This window comes from Monopterus albus, unplaced genomic scaffold, assembly GCF_001952655.1.
Source record: "Monopterus albus unplaced genomic scaffold, M_albus_1.0 scaffold12.1, whole genome shotgun sequence".
NCBI classification, from domain to species: domain Eukaryota; kingdom Metazoa; phylum Chordata; class Actinopteri; order Synbranchiformes; family Synbranchidae; genus Monopterus; species Monopterus albus.
The window spans coordinates 3,084,268-3,103,803 of record NW_018127892.1 but is presented as its reverse complement, the minus strand read 5'-3'; the positions used below and the strand labels follow the sequence as shown (position 1 = coordinate 3,103,803).

The following is a 19,536-nucleotide window of genomic DNA, read 5'->3' as shown; positions in this document are numbered from 1 at the left end:
AATACAAAATAATAACAGATATGAAGATGTTATTAGCTTGATGCAATCCAAAATAGCCTGCTTGTACCCAAACAATAATATGAATTACATGGACATGGACCATGTCCTCATGACATGTACAAGAACAGGCTTAAGGCTCTTTCCAAATCCACAGTTTCATGAGTAACTGCAAGAGAGAAGCAGAACGACACACTGCCATATAATAATTAAAGGATTGCAGACATGCATGTTGAAGACAACGGTGATAAGCAATAGACTGTGGCAATTTACCTTAATGGCACTTTGTGGTGATTGCCATGGATACCTACTAAGGCCATCCTGGTCGTGATCATACTGCCACCACTCCGTCCAATTACCAGTGGCTTTGACTGAGACTTCAGCACAGTGGGAGCCATAGAGGCAGGAGGTTGCTCCCCTGCGAGCACAACAAAAGTCTTGCGTGACAGGATAGATGGCTACAGTTCAGAGTTAGGTTCTTGAAACCCCAAACAGATTAAAACAAAATAAAGTTTGTAATCAAATCGGAAAAAGTAATGAGGTATTAATGGTACTACTCATAACTGAAGAGCAAAAAGTGCATTTCTTGCTGATCAACTATGACTTACCGGATCGAGGTCTAGGAACGTCTGGTGATACTTTCTATGAGGGGACACTCCTTCATAACAAGGCCATTCATTTGGCTAATTCACACATTAATTAGCGAGTATCCTTATGTCAGCATATGTGTCACATACTGTAACAGACAAACAGAATGAGGATGACCTCTACAGTGCATCAGTGGTGGAAAGTAACTAAGTACATTTACTCAAGTACAATTTTGAGGTATCTGTACTTGAGTATTTTTATTTTCTGTTTCTTCATACTTTGACTTCACTACATTTTAGAGGCAAATATACTTTCCAGAACCAGATTAATACAAAAAATACAGCATAATTATAAGACCTTTATGTACATAAAACGTTTTTGCTTTAAAATGTTTGTAATAAATAACGTCATTTTAAAATCTACATTCATTCAAGCGTTTTAGATTCAAAAAGTAAAGCAACAAAAAACTTTTTAGACGGAGCTTCATTGTGACCAGTGCTATTTTTAGAACATGCCTCGCGGGCGCCTCAAGCGGTCCTTGCGGGTGACCGTGTGCCCGCGGGCACTGCGTTGGTGACCCCTGGTACATCTGAATGTTTTCACAAGCATTGGTAATGCAAATGCCTGGCAGAAGTTATTATAAAAACTGGCAGGACACCTATAGTGGAATTACATAGAAAACATTACTAAACTTGTTTGTTCCCGCTGGTCAAGAACAAAAACCTCTGCAACTTTTATTTTCCACTGCTGTGAAAATGCGCTTTAGCTCAAATCAGGATATGCCAATAACCAAAATACACATTTTTCATTCTCCCTCAATTTTCCTGTCTCATTCACCTGCCCTCCATTTCCATTAGACTCCAACATTCTTCTGCAACTAAGCCTCCAGAAAGTGCTTCCTGGAGATTGGCATGTTAGTTTTTCAAAAACCCCTCATCATGAAGGCAGTAAAGCCTTGGTGAGAACACAGAAGTCACCTGCAGTGCTCTTTGTACCTGATCAGGAAGTTATAACAACAATCAGTGGGATACAAGGCCTATGAACAAACCATACCAGATATGAAAACCCTCCACCCGACTCTGTGGCAAACAGCATCGAGTTGAGTTGAGGACATTTTCAGTTCAGCTCATGTACCACAAATAGACATGACGTCATAACTGGTGATAAACCCTAACTTAATGATCATAACCACAGCATCCTTAGGTATAATATCATATATAGATAACATATAAATAACAGTAAAACAAATGAGGGGATCCAAATCCCTGCGGCAGTCAGGTTACTCTTTGAGTCAGACAAATAGTCCCCTCATATCTTCAGTGTTGGGCAGAAACCTTGTATCTCCAAAACCACTACTTTTCAGGAAATGAAAAACCCTGTGTATCTAAAATATTTCAACATTACATTGTCAAGCTGGTATTGTGTCTTCATATATGGTCACCTACCTGCGCTGTGACTCAGTGCTGCACAAATACAATTGAATTAAATTGAATGGAATTGAATTGAGAGCTTGCTGACTAACACTTTGGTCCATAACGCCATGCAGCTAGCACGACTAAAAACAAACAAATATTACTACAAAGATATGTAAGAAACACTAATTAAAATGTCTTCACTCACTCATAAGAAGAATATAGATAGCAACAGCGACAAATAAGCGTGGTGGTTTTACATTTCTTACAGGGATGCCACATGGGAGCACGAGGCTGCAGGAAGGCGTAGGCTGCACTGTACCTGCAGAGGTCTGAGGTGAAGACGTAGATGTGTTCATTCTTGTTCAGCAAGGGATGGAAAGCACTTCCATTGCTGCTGTTGCTTTGGTTAGAAGGTCAGCTCGCTGCAAAACAACACGTTGTCACAAACACGAGCATTAACTGTCTTTTTAAAATTAAGAGATTATAGGTTATGTTTATGAAATTAAAAAAACATAATATTTATACACAGGGTAAACTGATTAGATGCTGCATGCAAAGATGCCAAAGATACACAGTTCTTAGAAACTACTGTATACTTTAAATAACAACACATTATTATCTCCATCTTAATGACATTAAATGCTGTTACTAAGGGGAATATCAAGATATCCTGACCTGTACTCTATTCTAAGGACAAAAGTCCAGACTAACAAGCAAACAAAGAGCCTGCCTGTACCCCCCATTACTGGCAAAAAGAAGTAAATATGAGAAATGTTTTAATCCACAGTTTCATCACTGTGAATGAAGACAGAGAGGGAGTGCTACCTTTGACCTTTCCACGTTTTGACCTGGCCATAATCCATGTAGTTCTGCTGCCCGGTGTGGTAGATAAATTCCCCATCGTTGCTTCCATTTTTCTACATCAAACAAAGTGTCATGTCATTAAAATGTGCTTGTTTCAAAAAACATTTAACTTCCTTTCCTGACCAAATGACATGGAGGAATTCATCAGAGACTAATGAAACATTTCATAACTTTTATTAATGGTAGAGTTGTACATGTGTTACAAATGAACATTACAGACCAGATAAAAACTCAAAAAGCTTTGGACATAAATATACTGTAGGTTGATATTTAATTTCATCCCATGACTCCTTCATTTCAACACATCCATCTAACTACTGTAAATTATGGGTTCAGTGGTAGATGCAGATTATCTTGACTTACTGTAGCTGATATTTTGATGTTCCCACAATGATCCTTGATATTTATCTAAAGGTTTAGCATTTCTAATCTACACCAAACAAGTTTCTTCTTGAAACTAAACAAGATATGAGACAACTTGCTGCATATGTCAGTTTTGATCTGATAACATTAAAACTTCTGTTCTGTCCATTTTTATGCTTTATGAAATGCAGAGAAACCAGAAGTACTATATAGAGAACTATTTTCTCATGTACAAAATCTAATTTGTGGTGTGCAGTGCTGTTGATGCAGTCAGAATTTGGAGTCAAAAAAACAAAGTAAATATAAATAGCAAGGCATTTTGTTGCAGCTGACTGATGGGGGAACACCTAACACACCACTAATCATTGCCATCTAAATGTAGATGTATCCATCCATTTCCCTGCATCCCATCAGACATAATGATAACAGAAACAGAGATGAAATCATGAAAACATTTTGACAGATCACAACTTTCACTGGGAGAAGCACAAAAACAACATAAAATAATGCATATACTAGGTAAAGTTTGGTCAATAAAAAATAAATATACTGCATTATAACAAAGCTCCAAATTCAAAAATAACATTGTTCAGACTACATATCAGCTAATGTTTCTCATAGGCTTGAATATGGAATGTTTTCACTTGTCAACAGAAGCCATTCTATTCATCCACCCCCTCTAAAAGTGTCAATGAAATATGTGTGAGGTAACTCACTTGTCCAAAACAAAGTAAAGATCAAAGCCTCCAAAGCATGAGGACGGCCCAGCCTGTCTTCTGTCTTGGTTCGGTCCAGGATTAGCAGCAGTAAGAAGAACCAGGGCAGAACCAAACACCACTGGAAACCAGAAACATCTACTCCAGCATGAAGGCATTATTCCAGCTGGAAAGAAAAAAAACTCATACAGATGAAATGATAAACCCTTCAATTAAAAAAAAAGTTAATCCTCCTTTCAGTCCTCCAGAGGTGTCTTTTGCAGTGAAAAAAACAGTAATGCAAAGCAGAGCAATGAGTGTGAGGTTGAAGTGGAGAGAAGAGAAAGATCATGAGTTTTGAAGTTCTCACTGTCATGAGGACCCTGTCGTGACTGGGTCCAAACAGCATGCACAAGGATGAGAAGAGCGCCACAACCGCGGCAACAAAGAGATTCTCAGACCCGGAATGATTAACTCTGAGTCTTTACATAACTTAACTTTCTTTCTCACACAAAAGAGTTAAAGGTCCAGAAACTGCTAGATTGTCCTGCCACCTAGTGGTGAGAAGTGACTTGTTGCTGCTTTTCAACCACAGACCATTGTAAATAAATGTAGTCATTTACTGTAAATAAAATGAAATTGTATGACCTATTACTACAGTAAATACTACCTTGATGAATAAGATGATCGACACATCAGCAGGCCATTAAACTGGTCATTTAATACTATACACATACAATGATGGAATAGAAATACAAAGCTAGGAACCAAACATTGAGTAAATGTGCTCTAAGTAGTCACTCCTGCATCAGGCAAGAGTTTAAGCATGAAGGTATATCTGCTGTGTTCCAAGAAAGAAGTGAAACAGCTGAGTATATTGGATTCAACAAAACAATGACCAGTGCCTAATTATTTACCCCCAATGGTGAATACTTTTCATAGGCTTTGGGTTTTACAGGCTGAAAGCCATAAGCACAAAATGACATTTGAGTCAGAAATAACAGGGGCTGCAGAAATAAATGACAAAAATCAATGAATAAATGAAATGGTAAACTGTTTAGATATTAAATCATCAGAAGGCAAATGTCAAAATTGACCTGGTAATCTTTGATAAGGATAAGGTCCTCTCCAGACTCTTCAAACTGCTTCAGTCTTTTTTGACTGGTTAAGTGGTTATAAAATTGGATGCATTCAGATGTGGAATTTTCAGTGTGACATTTCTCAAAAGAGGAAATACCTGTTTGTAAGTGAATTCTTTCATTATCTGTAAAGGAACACACTGAGTGCCATGAAACATTTTTAGTATTTCCCCATTAAATGATTCAAAAATATATCCTGAATGTGCCCACAAAGGTCACCAGTTCTTTACAGATTCAGGCAAATGAAGACATAAATGTACACTGAAGGACACATTTTGCTTTCCATAGAGTGTTTCAAATTGTTTGACAAAATCTACAACCAGCTTTTCACATCTTTTTAACTCCTCTGTTGTAATAATGTTCTTGCATAGCAAGAACATGAATGTGACAAGGATTAACCAGTGCTGGTAAAATACCTGGGGCAAAATTCCTTTTAGTACAAAGATACTGTAAAAAGGTAACCAGTTCTGCCATTCGCTGGCCTTCCAAAACTTCCTTTGCTGAAGAGATCGGGGCACTCTTGTCACATTGCAAGGTGGCTTAATTAGTAAGAGCTGTTGATCAAGTTCAGTCACTCTGTTCCCAGTATAATATGGTTTCTCATGGTTTTCACTGTCCAGCCACAGACTTGCCATTTGCCAAACCACACACCAAGATGTACATTGTGCATATGGTCAGGAGGCATGCCAGATATGATGTCAAAGTGTGGAATGTTTATAAGACATGTGGGCCCCTTAGCCCCTCTCACAGATTTTGTGGTATGCAGAGCCTCCTTTGCATCACGTATGGTTGAAGTGTGGTCCCTTTTTGGTACATCTTTGTATGGGTATGCCCTAACAGTACCATTTCCCTTCTGAACTTGTTCACCAAGATGTAGACAGAGGTTGCACCCGTACTGACCATTAAACTGGGTCATGTTTTATAGTATGGACTTGGCAACTGAATCACACATCATAAGAGCTGCCTCAACTCTATATTGTTCCAAAATACTCTCTTTTAAATGTGAAGCCCACCGTTGACAACTTCTGACACTCTTGAGTGAATGGCTTTAAAAATGTATTAATATTTGGCTTTTTACTGCCAAACCACAAAGTAAAGTAAAGTAAAACATTTTCTTTGCGTACAGGGTATGGAAGCTCATTTACAATCAGTCAGTTAATGAATGCCTTGGTTCAAACCCATCAATACTGACAGTCTTATCCAAGTTATCATGAATTAGGTTATTTGATGACTCTGATGCTGGACTCAAACTTGGTAGATGATTGAAGTGAGGATCACTCTCCGTGGAAGATTCAGCCGCAAAAAAGAGTGGAGATGTGGGATATCTACATGTAAATTCACCACAGTCTGCACGAAGACTCTGTAACAGAAAAAAGGAAAAGTCAATTCTGATCAGAAGTATTATCTGAACATTACACAAGAGGTAAAAAAACAAAAAGGGGTGCATAAATAGTCACAAAAATTGTGATCCATATACCTCCACAGACATTTTACAAATAAATTCATTTAGCAACATAGCAAATTAACATTTCAGATGAATTGCCTGGATTTTTAGGACTCATGAGATCTAATACCAAGTTAGACAAAGAAAACAAGCAGCTTGTAAATTTGGAATTGTTCTGAACTTTCATGATTTTGATATGGGGTGTGTGTACAGTGTAACCTATATGTCAAAGACAGACAGAAAGAGAGTTGATGTTTATTAAATGGTCATTCAGCTGCTTAGCAATATTCTTCACTGCTGGTGACTCCTCTGCACACAGCTCCAAGGAGGCCTTCTGTGTTGCAGCCACGTGTCCCTCCACTACAGTTGGACCAGGCAGACCAGCATGACCAGTTTGTTACCTTCCTGATTAACATCAGGTCTTTTACCTGCAAAACACTGTCCAAATTAACACACCAGTGTCCTTGTTGCTGTTAGGTATTTTTAGTCAGATAGAAATTGGATAGATACTTTATGTATTAGAAATGTTTAGTGGAGATAGGATGTCTAGTTAGACTGTTAAATGCTTAGTCATGCTTATGAGTTTCTACAGGGTACATCTGGTCAAGGATAACTAGAGAGAAGAGTTGATGACTGTCAGCAGACAGGATGTTTAATATTATTATTATGACGTGTATAACTGTAGCCTTAGCCATAATAGGTTCTTATGTTTAAGCCACGACATGTTACTAGAGGTCGTGAGAATGTTTTTAGCTACACACCACTTAACCAACAGACACACACACACATTGATTTGCTTCATGTTTTGACTACTGCTATGACCAGCTGCAAAGCTGGCAACAGAGACGTCTCGGTTGACGTTTCTGTGTAGTATGGGGCTAGCCCAACCGAGGGGATATAATGTATAGGCCTGGTGGGTTCAGGGTCTTTCATCTTACATCTGCCTGCGAGCAGTTTGGAGGTGCAAGATACCTTAGCGTGTAGTGTTAATTTTTACCTGTGATCCTTTTAATAAATCAGCACTGTTTTGAAGTTACTTGGACTGTCTCGTCTCTCAGAGTTAGCATGGTAAGACGAACCATATCCTACATTGGTATGCTGGGATACTCTATTTTGATTTACCTTTCACCCATGTTCATGCTTACTTGGGTTTTTAGCTTTATCACCCTTGTAATTCTGGCAAGCCATGCCTTCAAACAGATGAGGGCAGAAACACAAACACCTTCTGTCCAGCAGAGCGAGAGTCCCTCCATTATGACAAGGCTTACATTTGCACACATTATACTTTGCTATGTAGTCTGTTGTGGCGTGCTTCAGGTTTGGTATGCTGTCATTAGCATCAAGCATATGCAGTGGAATTAACATATGGTTGGGCCCTGGCTGCAAGAAACAAAAAAGTATGAATCATTTTGGTACTTGCCAGATAACAGAAAAATTTGCTCTCATTTGCCTCCTGTGTGTTCAGGCAGAGCAGTGCTTTCAATCAATCAAATTTGATTGATTGAGATGCCAATTAAATTTGTCCCAGAGCAGAACACTCTTTAGTTCTGCGATAGTAGAAGGCTAAATTAACATGTCTGTTACCATCACTGCCCAGCACTGTGAATATGGACCCCCCTCCGGGGCCCATACTTTGTGGGTTCATGACAACAGCGCAGCAATGGCACCATCTACCGCTGAGCCCCATCTCTGAAGAATATCCCTAAAAGGTTACATAATCATCATGTTAGTTATGCTGCATGAACCCGTCAAGAAAGGGAATGGTCTGTTTAAGTTTTGAATAATCTGTTGCTGTTGCTGTTCCGCTCCCTTGTTTTGTAGACTTGAAGATAATTCCGTGTTGAAAAGTGTTAAAACCAGGAAATGGAACATGTTAGAATTGAAGTTACTTAGGTCTTTAATTATATAGGCCTTGCCAATATGAATAGTCTTTAAAGGCAGACTTGCCCCTGCAGGGAAACAACAATATAAATGGTTAATTAATTATGTTTTGAATTCTGAGGTAAAGTTGATCTCAAAAAGAGTTTAAATGCATGGTAAATGCATGACCCCCCCTCCTGCTAGAACTAGAAGAGGGGAGTCAGAACGTTTCACCTCAAAGTGTACTTCACACAGTGAACCTAAGTCAGGATGCAGATACCAGGTGTGGAGTGAAAACACAGGAACTTAAAAAGCACACGGCAAAACAAAAACGTAGCCCCACACCTTTACTGTTGGTGTTTATCCCTCCTAAAATTGGTGTTTTTTCAGTTTACTAAATAACATGCCACTGTCCTATGTTAGGGTTAATAAATTCTAATAATTTGTAGAATAGCTCCACTGTTGTTGAACAAATGCAAAACAGTTCAGCTTCCTCACAGAACAGCCAGGCTCTGTAAGAACTGTATTTAATTCACCACCGCTATTATTATATTGTGTTGCTGTACTTGTCATCAAACTGCTCCTCTGTGACTGCTGTGGTTGAAATTCAGGCAAGCTGCAATGCATCTTGGGAAATGCTGTCTGCAGTTATATCAAAGTCGATGAAAGAGCCACGAGACATGCGGAAGAGGGATGGTTTCAGCGGAGTCAATTTAACCACAATATAACAAGAGTAATACCGGACATAAGGACATTTTGCCTTCAAAATAAGCCAATGTTCCACGTTACACTAGGAAAACTGTCAATTCTCTTAAAGTGTAGCCTATTTTCACTGAATGATCAACCTGGTAGTCTTTTTCTTAGTTAATGGATTCATCAAGTTGTCTATATGTTGTCCAAACATGTTAAAATGTCCAAGGCTAACTAACAGTCCAAATCCCACAGAAATGTCGTTATATATCATATTGAATTAAGAAAAGTATTTTTTAAGTATCAAATTATTCCATCTACATGGCTGGCAGCAGTGACGTTTTACTTGATAAATGACTAATCAATAATTATCAATCATCAAAATAGCTGTAAATCCATTTTAGTGTCTTTGAAGCTTGATCCACTGTACTAGAGACTAAAAGTCAGGATATGCCTTGTCTGCCTCTGTTGCTTTGATTCTGACCATTCTGGTTTGTAAGCCTGTCTCTTGGGTGCTCCCCAGAGGTGACAATACTAAATAGCCGTAGTATTCCTTTAGAGACTATTGATTCTGTGTTGGAAAAGCATTGACTTTTCATTAGAAGTTGCTGCATCATTGCCCTGTTTGGAGAAGGGAGGAGCTTTGGGGTCGTGGCTGGTTCGCTGCTTGTTCGGTTATTTTGAAAGGTAGAGCCGGAAATATTGTCGCATACTCCTCTGGGTACTTGACGCTGGGTGGCTTCCCTGGTGGAGCCTCAGTTTTTACAACAATATTATAAGAAGCCTACCCGATGCTGCTCTCCAACACAGACAGGGGGACAAACCGTCGGTAGGATAGCTTTCGTATTTTTCTCCAGTGCACGATGGTTGTCGGTTACAGTTAGGGCTTCGTTTGTGGATTTTGGAGAGATTATCTATAATGTTGGCGAGCGATTTCCTTCTACCCTGTGCACTGCAGTGGTGCGCAGCTTCGCCTGGAGAGACACCTGTGCGCCTCTCCTTTCCCCTGGCCACAGCCAGGAATGTTGAGTAGGTATGGATACAAATCCGTGCACAAATCAACTTATCAAACATCCTCATAGCTCTAGTGAAAGAAACACGAGCTCGGTTATTGTGATCTGCTTGTTTACCGTGGCTTATCTTATCGCTACAGCTCATCGATATTTTGCTCATCAGTTTGTATGGCATCTTGGCCGCGGTGGCAGCATCTCTATAGAGACCACATTATATGGAGACAGTGGAGAATTGGAGGCTTCATGGTTGGGTTTGATGGCCAGTCTGTCCGAAAGGCAGCGGGAGTGTGTGGGGGATGTGGGGTCGTCTTGATGCTGTCAGTCAGGATGTAGGGGAGGATCTATTGGAACAGGATTACCCGACCATTTTTGATGAGAGCGCATCGTGGAGTTCTGATCACAGTTGACGCATTGCACTCCTCGTGTTTTGGCTGCTTGTCCATTGTCATTATATAATCATACCCATGTAATCCAGTCTTTTATTTTACCTAGGCAGCACACGACTACACAGACCACAGCTCGCCCCCTCCCTCCCCCTGAGGATCCATTTATACAGGTCCTGCTGAGCAGCCTATGAATGCCAATTATAAATGTGGGTGGGTATCAACACTGTTTACGTTTACATAATTCATTGTTTAGTGTACGCGCCCATGTGTGTGGTGCGCAGAAATATAAAAGGGAGAGATCTGTGTTAAATGCAGCAAAGTGCCCATGACTCATGGTTTTATACAGTGCAGTACAGGGGTGTGCGTGCGTGCGTAAAGCTAAAATCCAAATTGCTTCAGTGCGTGTGTGTCTTTGTGGTGTGGGGGGTTGGATTTCAGTAAGTGTGTTTTGTATCTGGTGCATGCAGGATGGGAATCTGCAATCAGACTCTGAGGAGGAAAATATTTTTCACAGACACAAAGCAACGTGTAATGATACCTGCATCATATTAACTCGTTGTGCATGCAACACATTAAAACAGCACAGTAAATAGAGTTTGGAACACCAATCGCAGCATCCTCCTAATGTCTGCTACAACATCCTCTCCTCTTATCTGTCTTTCTCTCCTTCTGTTTTTGTTTTTCAGAGAACTGATAACCCTAAGGCACCGTGTCTATCTGCATTTGTCTGATAGAACGAGAGAGGGAGCAGCACAAATACCGCACAGCCAGACATCATGCAAGGAGAAACCTTCCCTCATCGCAGCGTGCTGAAATGTTAGGACTGAAGAGCAGTTGTGTCAGATCAGATCAACAGACTGGTTATAATAGGGGGGGCAATAAGAGCTGCTTGACATTAGACCTACTAACACCCTTTGTGTGATTTAAGTGCCCTTTCAGTCACCATCAAGAAAGGCGCGTTAACTGATCTTTCATCAGTATTTTTTTTTCTGGTCAGATTCAGCGATCCAGAAACGAGACGAGATGGAGTGGTCACTAGAGAGTGTGAGGGAGATGGTGGCCGGAGGGATGCAGTCTATAAGGGAGTGTGAGATCTGTGCTTTTGCCATAGGCATGTGTGTGCTGCTGTTATTTTTGTGGTATTGTTATAGGGTGGGCCGGGAGCATGGCTCCAGCCCCCTGCGTGGGAGGTATCTGGCTGGGTCTGGCCGCATCGGAGGGGTTGTGGGGGGATTTATGAGTTCAGACTGTCGTGGCAGGGGTAAAGGGAAGCATGGATCAATGCTGGAAGAGCAGAATGGCTTTGCTTTCTGCCAGTCATCAGAGTGCTTCCGCTGTACCAGTGCTGGAGAGAGTCTGAACCAGAGGCTCTATCACAGCCTGCAGGATTATGCCAAGCGCTACACCTGGTCAGGTATGGGCAGGGTGCATAAAGGAGTCCGTGATCAAGGACGATACCTTAATAGTCGACCAACCATCCAGCGGCCAGAGGTCTTCTTTCTCCCCGACCTGCCGTCAGCCCCTTTTTTTTCCAGAGAAGTACAGAGACATGATGTGGAGCTGCTGGAGCAGAGCTTTCCCGCACTCCTGGCCGAGTTTGAGAGCATCTACCACCAACCTCCAGCTCGCAGTGGCTCCTCCCTCCCTCCAGGGTGGAAAGCTAACAGCACCCCTCGTGGGCAGTGGTGGACCTATTACCTGGTCAACCAAGGCACCCCTCTGGTTCTTAATGTCAGGAGATGTCCAAAAGCCTGGAGGGTGTTGGGTCAGCTGCGCACCTTCATCGCCAACAATGTGTTTGGAAATGCCTGCTTCTCTGTGCTGACACCCGGAGCTCTGATCACTGAGCATTACGGCCCAACTAATGTGAGGCTGCGCTGCCACCTCGGTAAGAGAGAGAACTGTTCAATGAGCTGAAACTCATTCTACCATGTGATGGGTAAATAACTCACTGAGCCTCAGATACAACACAACAGCAGCTGATTTCAATAATAAGCATATTTAACTAGAGAAGAGGGGCAACCCAGTGAATCAGCTGCTGTGTTTAGACTGAAATCCTCTTGAGTCATGGAGGCACATGGTGAAGATTTAGTGGCTTATGATAAAAAAAACAAACATTATTTTCACTGCATATGAGCTTTGATTTTTATTTTCATATGTGCACTCTGACATGGTTATAAATAGTGCTGTTTATTGTTGTGTAGGCAGGATGCTTTAATATAATATGGCACATTTTATGAACAGAACATTTTGTGTGGGATATGTTACTTCAGAGGTTGATTAGCAACACAGAGATTTCAAAATACCTTGTGTTTATTAAGTCTCATGGATGGCCTTATGCTATTTTTGTCTTTGGCAGGTCTCAGAGTGCCCCCTTCCTGTGAGCTCGTAGTTGGAGGAGAGCCACAGTGCTGGTCAGAGGGTAGCTGTTTGCTTTTTGACGACTCCTTCCTCCACAGGGCCTTCCACGAGGGTAGGAAGGGATTCAGATTAAATCTTTTGTTTCAGTCCATTGCTTTTACCTATTCCTTGAAAAGGGATTATCTTAAAATGGTATAATCTAATATCACTAAGTGGGGAGCCTTTTTCATTTGAATCTGATACTGGTTTCATGATCACAGCAAAATAGGGTTGATTTTTCTGTTGCTCTGGTTCTGTGTGTGTGTGTGTGTGTGTAGGCAGCGCAGAGGATGGCCCCAGGGTGGTCTTCATGGTGGATCTCTGGCACCCCAACGTGGCCGCTGCTGAGAGACAAGCCTTGGACTACATTTTCACCCCAGGCCGTTTAGAGGACAAGGAAGGGAAATAGGTGTGAGTGAGAAACCATGACCAAGCAAAAGACAGATTGTATTTAGGGGAGTGTCTGTAGGTTTGGGGAGCAACTCTTTTTCTGCCTCCAGACCACCTCTCACAGTCACTGTGTACATATTCTCCAGCTCATACAGTATCTCTCATAACTCCACTTAGTTGATGACCAAACACTGGACCTATTTTATCAATCATGTTTTTTCCTTTATACTAAAAGACAGCCACAGTTGAAAGCTTACATTTTTTAAAAACCTAGTAGATGCGGGATTGTTCATATATCCATCTTATTAATGTGCATTAATACCATGGATCGGATATTATAGCTTATTTGCATTAGTTTTTATTTCGAATAACCAAATGTTCAGTGAATTTGCATAGAGGTGAACTGATGTGACTTAACAGTAAAACATGTTCCCATTTTTATTTTCCTCAAACTTTGGGCAAATTCTGGATCAAAATTATTTCTAATAATTTACAGTGTGCACAGCTCATATCAGCTTCATTGTGGTGGCTGCTTGAAACAGTTCAAGGGTTTGCTGGTAGTCTGCAAAGTGCATTACAGATATGACAAATGACTGTTAGAAAGCCAAACATTAACATGTTGCTCTCTGCTCCTTCACAGCATATACAGTATGGATCCATAGGCCAACCTGTACATGAACTAGAGTCTTTGAGTAAGCATTAATGGCCTCAAACACTTTCCAGGCATTACAGGAGGCACAACATAACAAAGCTTACAAAAAATTATATGTAAATTTCCGGTTGTATTACTTTACACTTTAACATCTAACACACATTACTAATTCTTTTACACTTTCTGTAACACCCACATACATTTTTGCAAGGGCTAAGAAATCTGAGCATTCGGCTTTTTTATTATATCCTGTCACATGTAAAATTAAAATTTTTATCCAGACACCCAACTTTCAGTAGGTTTACACATGTTTAATATCAGAAACAGCCAGTTTTAATTGTTCAATAAAGATCTGACTGTTTAGTTTTTCATGAATGACTGGACACTGTCCTGCTTGCAGAATGTCGATATACCTTCAGTGATTGTAGCACCCATTGTGACTTATATAAATTCAGAACAACAGTAATCCCAAAGCTAGAGCACTGTTTGGCATTCTGTGCACAAGGTTCTAATAAACACATCAACCCAGAGTCATCAGTTAGTACAGACTGATTAATTAAGCAGACATGGGATCATTCTTTAAACCTAATTATCATGGGGAACAGATTTATTGATTTGTGGTTTGATAACTGAGGTCCAGTGTCGATCACAATATGAATGTTTACAGCCACAGCTAATGTCTCTGTCATGACTCCTGCTGGTGTGGTAGTTCATTGTGCTCCCCTTTGAAAATCAACCCAGCTTTCACAAGACGTGGTTAGATAAGCACATTTTTAGGTCAAACTGTGTGAGTCAGCCTGTGCTATAACACTGGAGATGAAGCGTTTTGGTAAATTTACTAAACTCTTGTTATTTGGTTGCATTTGATATCAGGTTTGTATCTCTGTAAATAGGGTTGAGCAAAAAAAATTTAATGGTCTGGGATGTTTTGAAATGATTGTTGTCAGTGCTCTAACTATTGTGTTGTCTTGATTTGCAGCTAAAGTGATTACATTTCATTCTCTGGTCTCCACAAGCAAGACCATAAAGTCATTTTGGTAGATTCAATTTGTATTCTGTAAAATGTTTAGGAAGTATTATCTCTGTTGTTCTGTGATGGTTTTGTTTTTTATCATTCTGTAATTTTGCTGCACCATATTGGTATCCATGATTAAAGCCACAATCCTTCATTCTTCCCCAAGAACTTCATAGATGTATGTACACAGTCTAAACGGTAGTGAAAATTAATCTTCAGCAGCTTTACTAGTCCACTGCAATTCAAGATCTATCTAGCTATTCTGTTCTAATGTTTACAGAAGTATGATCATTTACAAGCTGGTTACAGCAATGGATGACACTGACACTCACATTGAGCTGTCTTTGATTAGGTTTGAGATCGAGAGTGCTGTTAATCCACTTCAGAGTATGAAAACTGTCATTCCCAAAGCATTTGCTTTACAAATACGTTATATTATGGGGCAACCGTTTTGTTTACATTTGGATTACGGATTTGCCCTTTAACATATTCTTGTGTGGATTTTGAACAGTATTTCTGTATATTTAATAAATGGTCGAGTATCTTATTTAACCAGCTGTTGTCAGAAGTGTCACTTTTCACACATGCCACAGATCTGAAACAAGACGGAGACTACATTGTATGGATTTACACTACCGAATGAACCATTTCAGAGGAATAGTCTTCTGCAGAAATGCCACTCTGTTTTTTTCCACTTTACTATATAAAGCAAGAGGAAAAAATAAATTGTGTTGCCTCTTTTCAACCAGATGCAGTTTCACAGTATCGCTACAGGGAGACGAAGGCATCCAGTGATGTTGTCACTGCTCTGTTTTCTCATTATAACAACAGTTATTTCCTGTCAGACCTGACTTCAGAGGAAATGAAGCATGAGCACTACAATGCTAAGGCAGTAATAACATGTTATACAAGCAGTGTGTCTTTATTATTCAGGAGTTTGGGATTCAAGAAGAATATAAATACAGTTTAATGGTTAACCATGTCTCCAAACAAATGAGCCCCCTTCACCTCTTCAGGTTCACTGTGAGTCTCTTGAACATTACATTATGGTTTCCACATGTAGCTTTGGTGAACTGAAGCATATGCTGATGCCAGTAATCACCTATAATAACACAGAAAATGTAGAAAGACCCAAGTGTTTGCATTTGTGCACACAGCTATTGACTTACTGAAGAGGGCTATAGTAGATATTATTACAATACTGCTTAGTATCCAGAAGTGAATTTGAGAGAGAGCAGAATATTGTGGCAAGGTTGGGGGGAAGCACAATTTAAAGCTCTTTGAGCAATTTGCATTTACAGTATATTACTAAGACCTATATGATTTTTAATTCTAAGGCAAACACATGGTGGCAGAAATGCAATGAAATATATTTCTTTTAAAAACGAGAACTGCGTGGGCTCATTAGTTGTAGTGGCGTTCAGGGACCAGAGGCCTGTGAAACTAAACATACAGAAGAGTTGCTTTATGAGCATAAGTTGGTATTTTCATTGCCTTATATTTGTTTAAATGTAATAAGATGAAAATGTAGAAATATAACACCAACTCTCAGAGCAAACCACATGTCATGCCATCTCACTTCTATGGCAACATAAATGTCTCAGTTCCTACTGGGGCATGTCTCGCTAATGTTTATTTGTTCTGTCTTTGTCATGGAGAAGTCTGCGAAATATACCTTACTACCGTCCACATCCACGTCATTGCCACGGTGCCAAAGACGAGCATTCACATCAATGAAAAGGTGACGCGCTCCGCAGCGACGTGTGTGCCCCTGTGTTCCGTTTGGTGTGCGCGCTCCGGCTGCGCTGCCGCAGCAATCAGGTGCTGACATGTACTGTATCTTAACTTAACACAGGCAGGCTCTGCTGGAGAACATGGGTCGACATTGGAGAAAAGACGGAAAATGATGTCGACGATCAACCCACTGAAATAGACCAACCCGGATCCGCAGCAATGAGCTCCTCTTTTCCAAAATCTGAATCTACGACCTCTTTACTGAAATCATCCTCGGCGACGACGAAGAGAACGACACACCTCCCTGAACGTGCAGCCGAAAGCCGGAGAAGTCAGCATCACCATCAGCATCAGCACCAACATCAGCACCGTCCCGCCGCACTACAGAACAACAGAAAAGCCGAGGAGTCCTTCTGGTCAGCCGAGGGTGACATCAGTGCCCGGAGACCCTTGTGCCACCCCTCCCTCATCGGCGCCCAGGACAGTAGTAATAATGCAGCCACGCGGGGCAAGTGTAAATCACATGCCCCTCATAGCCAAGTTCCAGACCCGCAGGAGTCAATCGGCGAGGCGGGCCGAGGTGTGAGGGAGCGCTGCAGGTCATCCAAGCCCACACACCGACACCACCACCGCAGGAAGCACAATCGGGAGGACCGTCCGCCGGCAGCAGGACCACCTGAACCAGAGCATCCACGTCACACGCACACCCGCCCGGTCCCCAGGGCGCTCTCATTGTCGGACAGCAACGACGACAGAGCTCCTCTCTGTGAGACGAGCGACCATAAGGGGGCCAGTTCGGCAAATAGCTGCGGTCAGGTCAGCAGTCCATCCATCTCTTCATGCTCCCTGGTCCCGCTGTCCAGCAGGTCCTCTCGCCGCTCCCGAAGGTCCAGTGCTGCTTCTTCTGCTTCTGATATCAATTTACGCACCATCCTCAATTCACTGTTTGGACAGGTAAGGCCCTGAGATAAAAAGAACACAATGTATCCCTCAATTATTAGTTACATTTACTTGTGGGGTTTTAATGCGTGACGTGCAGGGAGGCTCCTGACAAGCTGTGACAGTGACTCGCCAAACCCATATTCCACCTTATGTAAATCACAGGCTATGTGTTAGACTAATAAACCAACTATTTGGTTTTATAAATCTGCTTTAATGGCTGACCTCACACTAGTGTCTGCAGACTTCATCTAAAAAATTCAATGCATTAAGTTCACTGAGGGTTGTCCTGTAATCACTCCACTGAAAATAGTGCTTTGTTATTAGTCTGTCCACAGAACTGGCTTCTGGCATCGCTGATGCCCTGTTTACAATCAATAGGTTCATGTGCTCTGTGATGCACTCTGCATTACTGGACTGACTACAGGGGGTGAAAAGCTTCTTCTATGCAATACTTTCTTATGTAACTTGTAAATGCACTACTACCTCCTACTGGCGTTCTCAATCAGGGAGCCCTTTCTTATTGTTGTGGTTGTTCTGGGGCAGCTAAAATGTTCTCATATCAGAGAGGTGGAAATCTCAGATGTGTTCATGTGTATTTGGTCAGAGAAAGAAAGTATATATTCATTTTCCTCCATCATTCAGTTAGGAACACTGCGGTGATTGCTGTGTTGGAAGGAAATTACTTTTATGTTACTATTGGCAGTGAAGGTTCAAATCTATTTGCACAAAATAAAAAAAATATGTGTGGATTCTTATCAGCAATTTTGGCTCACTGAGTTAAATGCTTACAAAGGTCCACCTTCCTGCTTAATAACTCCTGACAATACGTTACTTACTTTTCTGCGTTCTTCCACGGAGGTTAGAGTTTATTGTTTGGATTTTAATCCGATCTTTGTAGAATTAGGATGCTACTGGCCATAAAATATCCTGGGTACAGGAACGTGGAGCTCATCCATTGTGGCTTCAAGAGAAAAATCATTTAGTATGAAAACCTATTCTACAAATAACCCATAAGACAGTCATAGCATGACCTGAAAAGGGTCTTTGATGAGACAGCTAGATGGAGACCGATTCAGTGACAGACAGAAATGTGACACATTGTTTGAGAGACACAGACACACACACACACTGCCTTTGGCATTTTGTCTGAACAATGCACTCAAAGTAAACAGGCTTTTCACTCCTGTGGCTGCAGGCAAAGGCCAAATGCCTGTACACAGATGGCGATCAAACATCTGGGGAAGAGAATTGTTTTAAACCTTTTGCTGAGGAAAACACATTATATTCTTACAAACGTTCTGCAGAGAAATAACGATTGCCTAATAACTGACTGTCTGCTCCTTGATTTTGATAGTATTCCTTTCTCAGATACACACACAAACACATAGATTTTCACTGTGATGGATGAAATATAACTGCTTTCCTGTCTCTCAGTTTTATGTGTTTTTCTTTGGTGCCATGAGGCTGTTACGGGTCAGAGTAACCTTGTCTCTGCCTACAGAGGGCAGATGATGATGTGTGGGGGAGGAAGGCAAAACAAAGGCCCAGAAATACACTGTGCAGTATATGAATTCAAATGCAGTTTTGAGCTTGCAAATTAACAAATTTTTCTAGCACTTGAAAGTGAGCGTGCAGGTGAGGACGACAGCAAGGCTGGAAATACTGTAGGTCATTCCATACAAAGTGTTCTTAGAAACTTGCTGGGTACAGATTTCCATAGCAAAGACGCAGCAAACACCTTGCCATATGTGCATGACCCTGAAGCAAATGATACTTGTCAGGTGCAGATTTGTGTATATTCCTGCAGAAAAGCTTCCTCTTGTTTATTCTTATATTTGGTGCCTGTGAGCCTGTGTGGTTCACACAGTAACTTTAACAGTTTGTGACAGTTGGCTGAAATATCTCAGTGGATCACCCACTTTTCCTTTAATAGGCATAATACTCTTTCC

General features: G+C 41.0%; 2 protein-coding genes across 8 annotated transcripts in view; both read left to right on the top strand.

The window, feature by feature from the left end:
* The first annotated feature begins 9,767 nt into the window (after positions 1–9,767).
* asphd2 (aspartate beta-hydroxylase domain containing 2) lies at positions 9,768–15,065 on the top strand. Of its 7 annotated transcripts, none has more exons than XM_020590696.1 (5): positions 9,768–10,084; positions 10,561–10,664; positions 11,141–12,342; positions 12,814–12,927; positions 13,133–15,065. In XM_020590696.1, the coding sequence occupies exons 3-5, from the start codon at positions 11,478–11,480 to the stop codon at positions 13,261–13,263; spliced, it is 1,110 nt and encodes a 369-aa protein (XP_020446352.1). In that variant the 5' UTR covers positions 9,768–10,084; positions 10,561–10,664; positions 11,141–11,477; the 3' UTR covers positions 13,264–15,065. The 7 variants fall into 7 exon arrangements, with proteins under 7 accessions (XP_020446352.1, XP_020446355.1, XP_020446351.1 ...); XM_020590699.1 differs by having other exon boundaries at positions 9,768–10,088; positions 10,561–10,660; XM_020590695.1 differs by having other exon boundaries at positions 9,768–10,088.
* Positions 15,066–15,910: 845 nt separating this feature from the next.
* The window catches only part of cabp1a (calcium binding protein 1a), a 10,829-nt gene continuing 7,203 nt past the window's right edge, over positions 15,911–19,536 (top strand). The window contains exon 1 of the mRNA XM_020590487.1: positions 15,911–17,599. Within this exon, the coding sequence (XP_020446143.1) occupies positions 16,865–17,599 (735 nt within the window). The 5' untranslated portion in view covers positions 15,911–16,864. The remainder of the gene's footprint in view (positions 17,600–19,536) is intronic.

What these genes read in the sequence shown, in the direction of transcription:
- asphd2 (XM_020590700.1), top strand. Translation starts at nt 11,478, where the DNA reads ATGGAGTGGTCACTAGAGAGTGTGAGGGAGATGGTGGCCGGAGGGATG. An exon ending in GAGGCTGCGCTGCCACCTCG is followed by an intron (nt 12,343 to 12,813) that starts GTAAGAGAGAGA and finishes TGTCTTTGGCAG; the next exon opens with GTCTCAGAGTGCCCCCTTCC. An exon ending in CCACAGGGCCTTCCACGAGG is followed by an intron (nt 12,928 to 13,132) that starts GTAGGAAGGGAT and finishes GTGTGTGTGTAG; the next exon opens with GCAGCGCAGAGGATGGCCCC.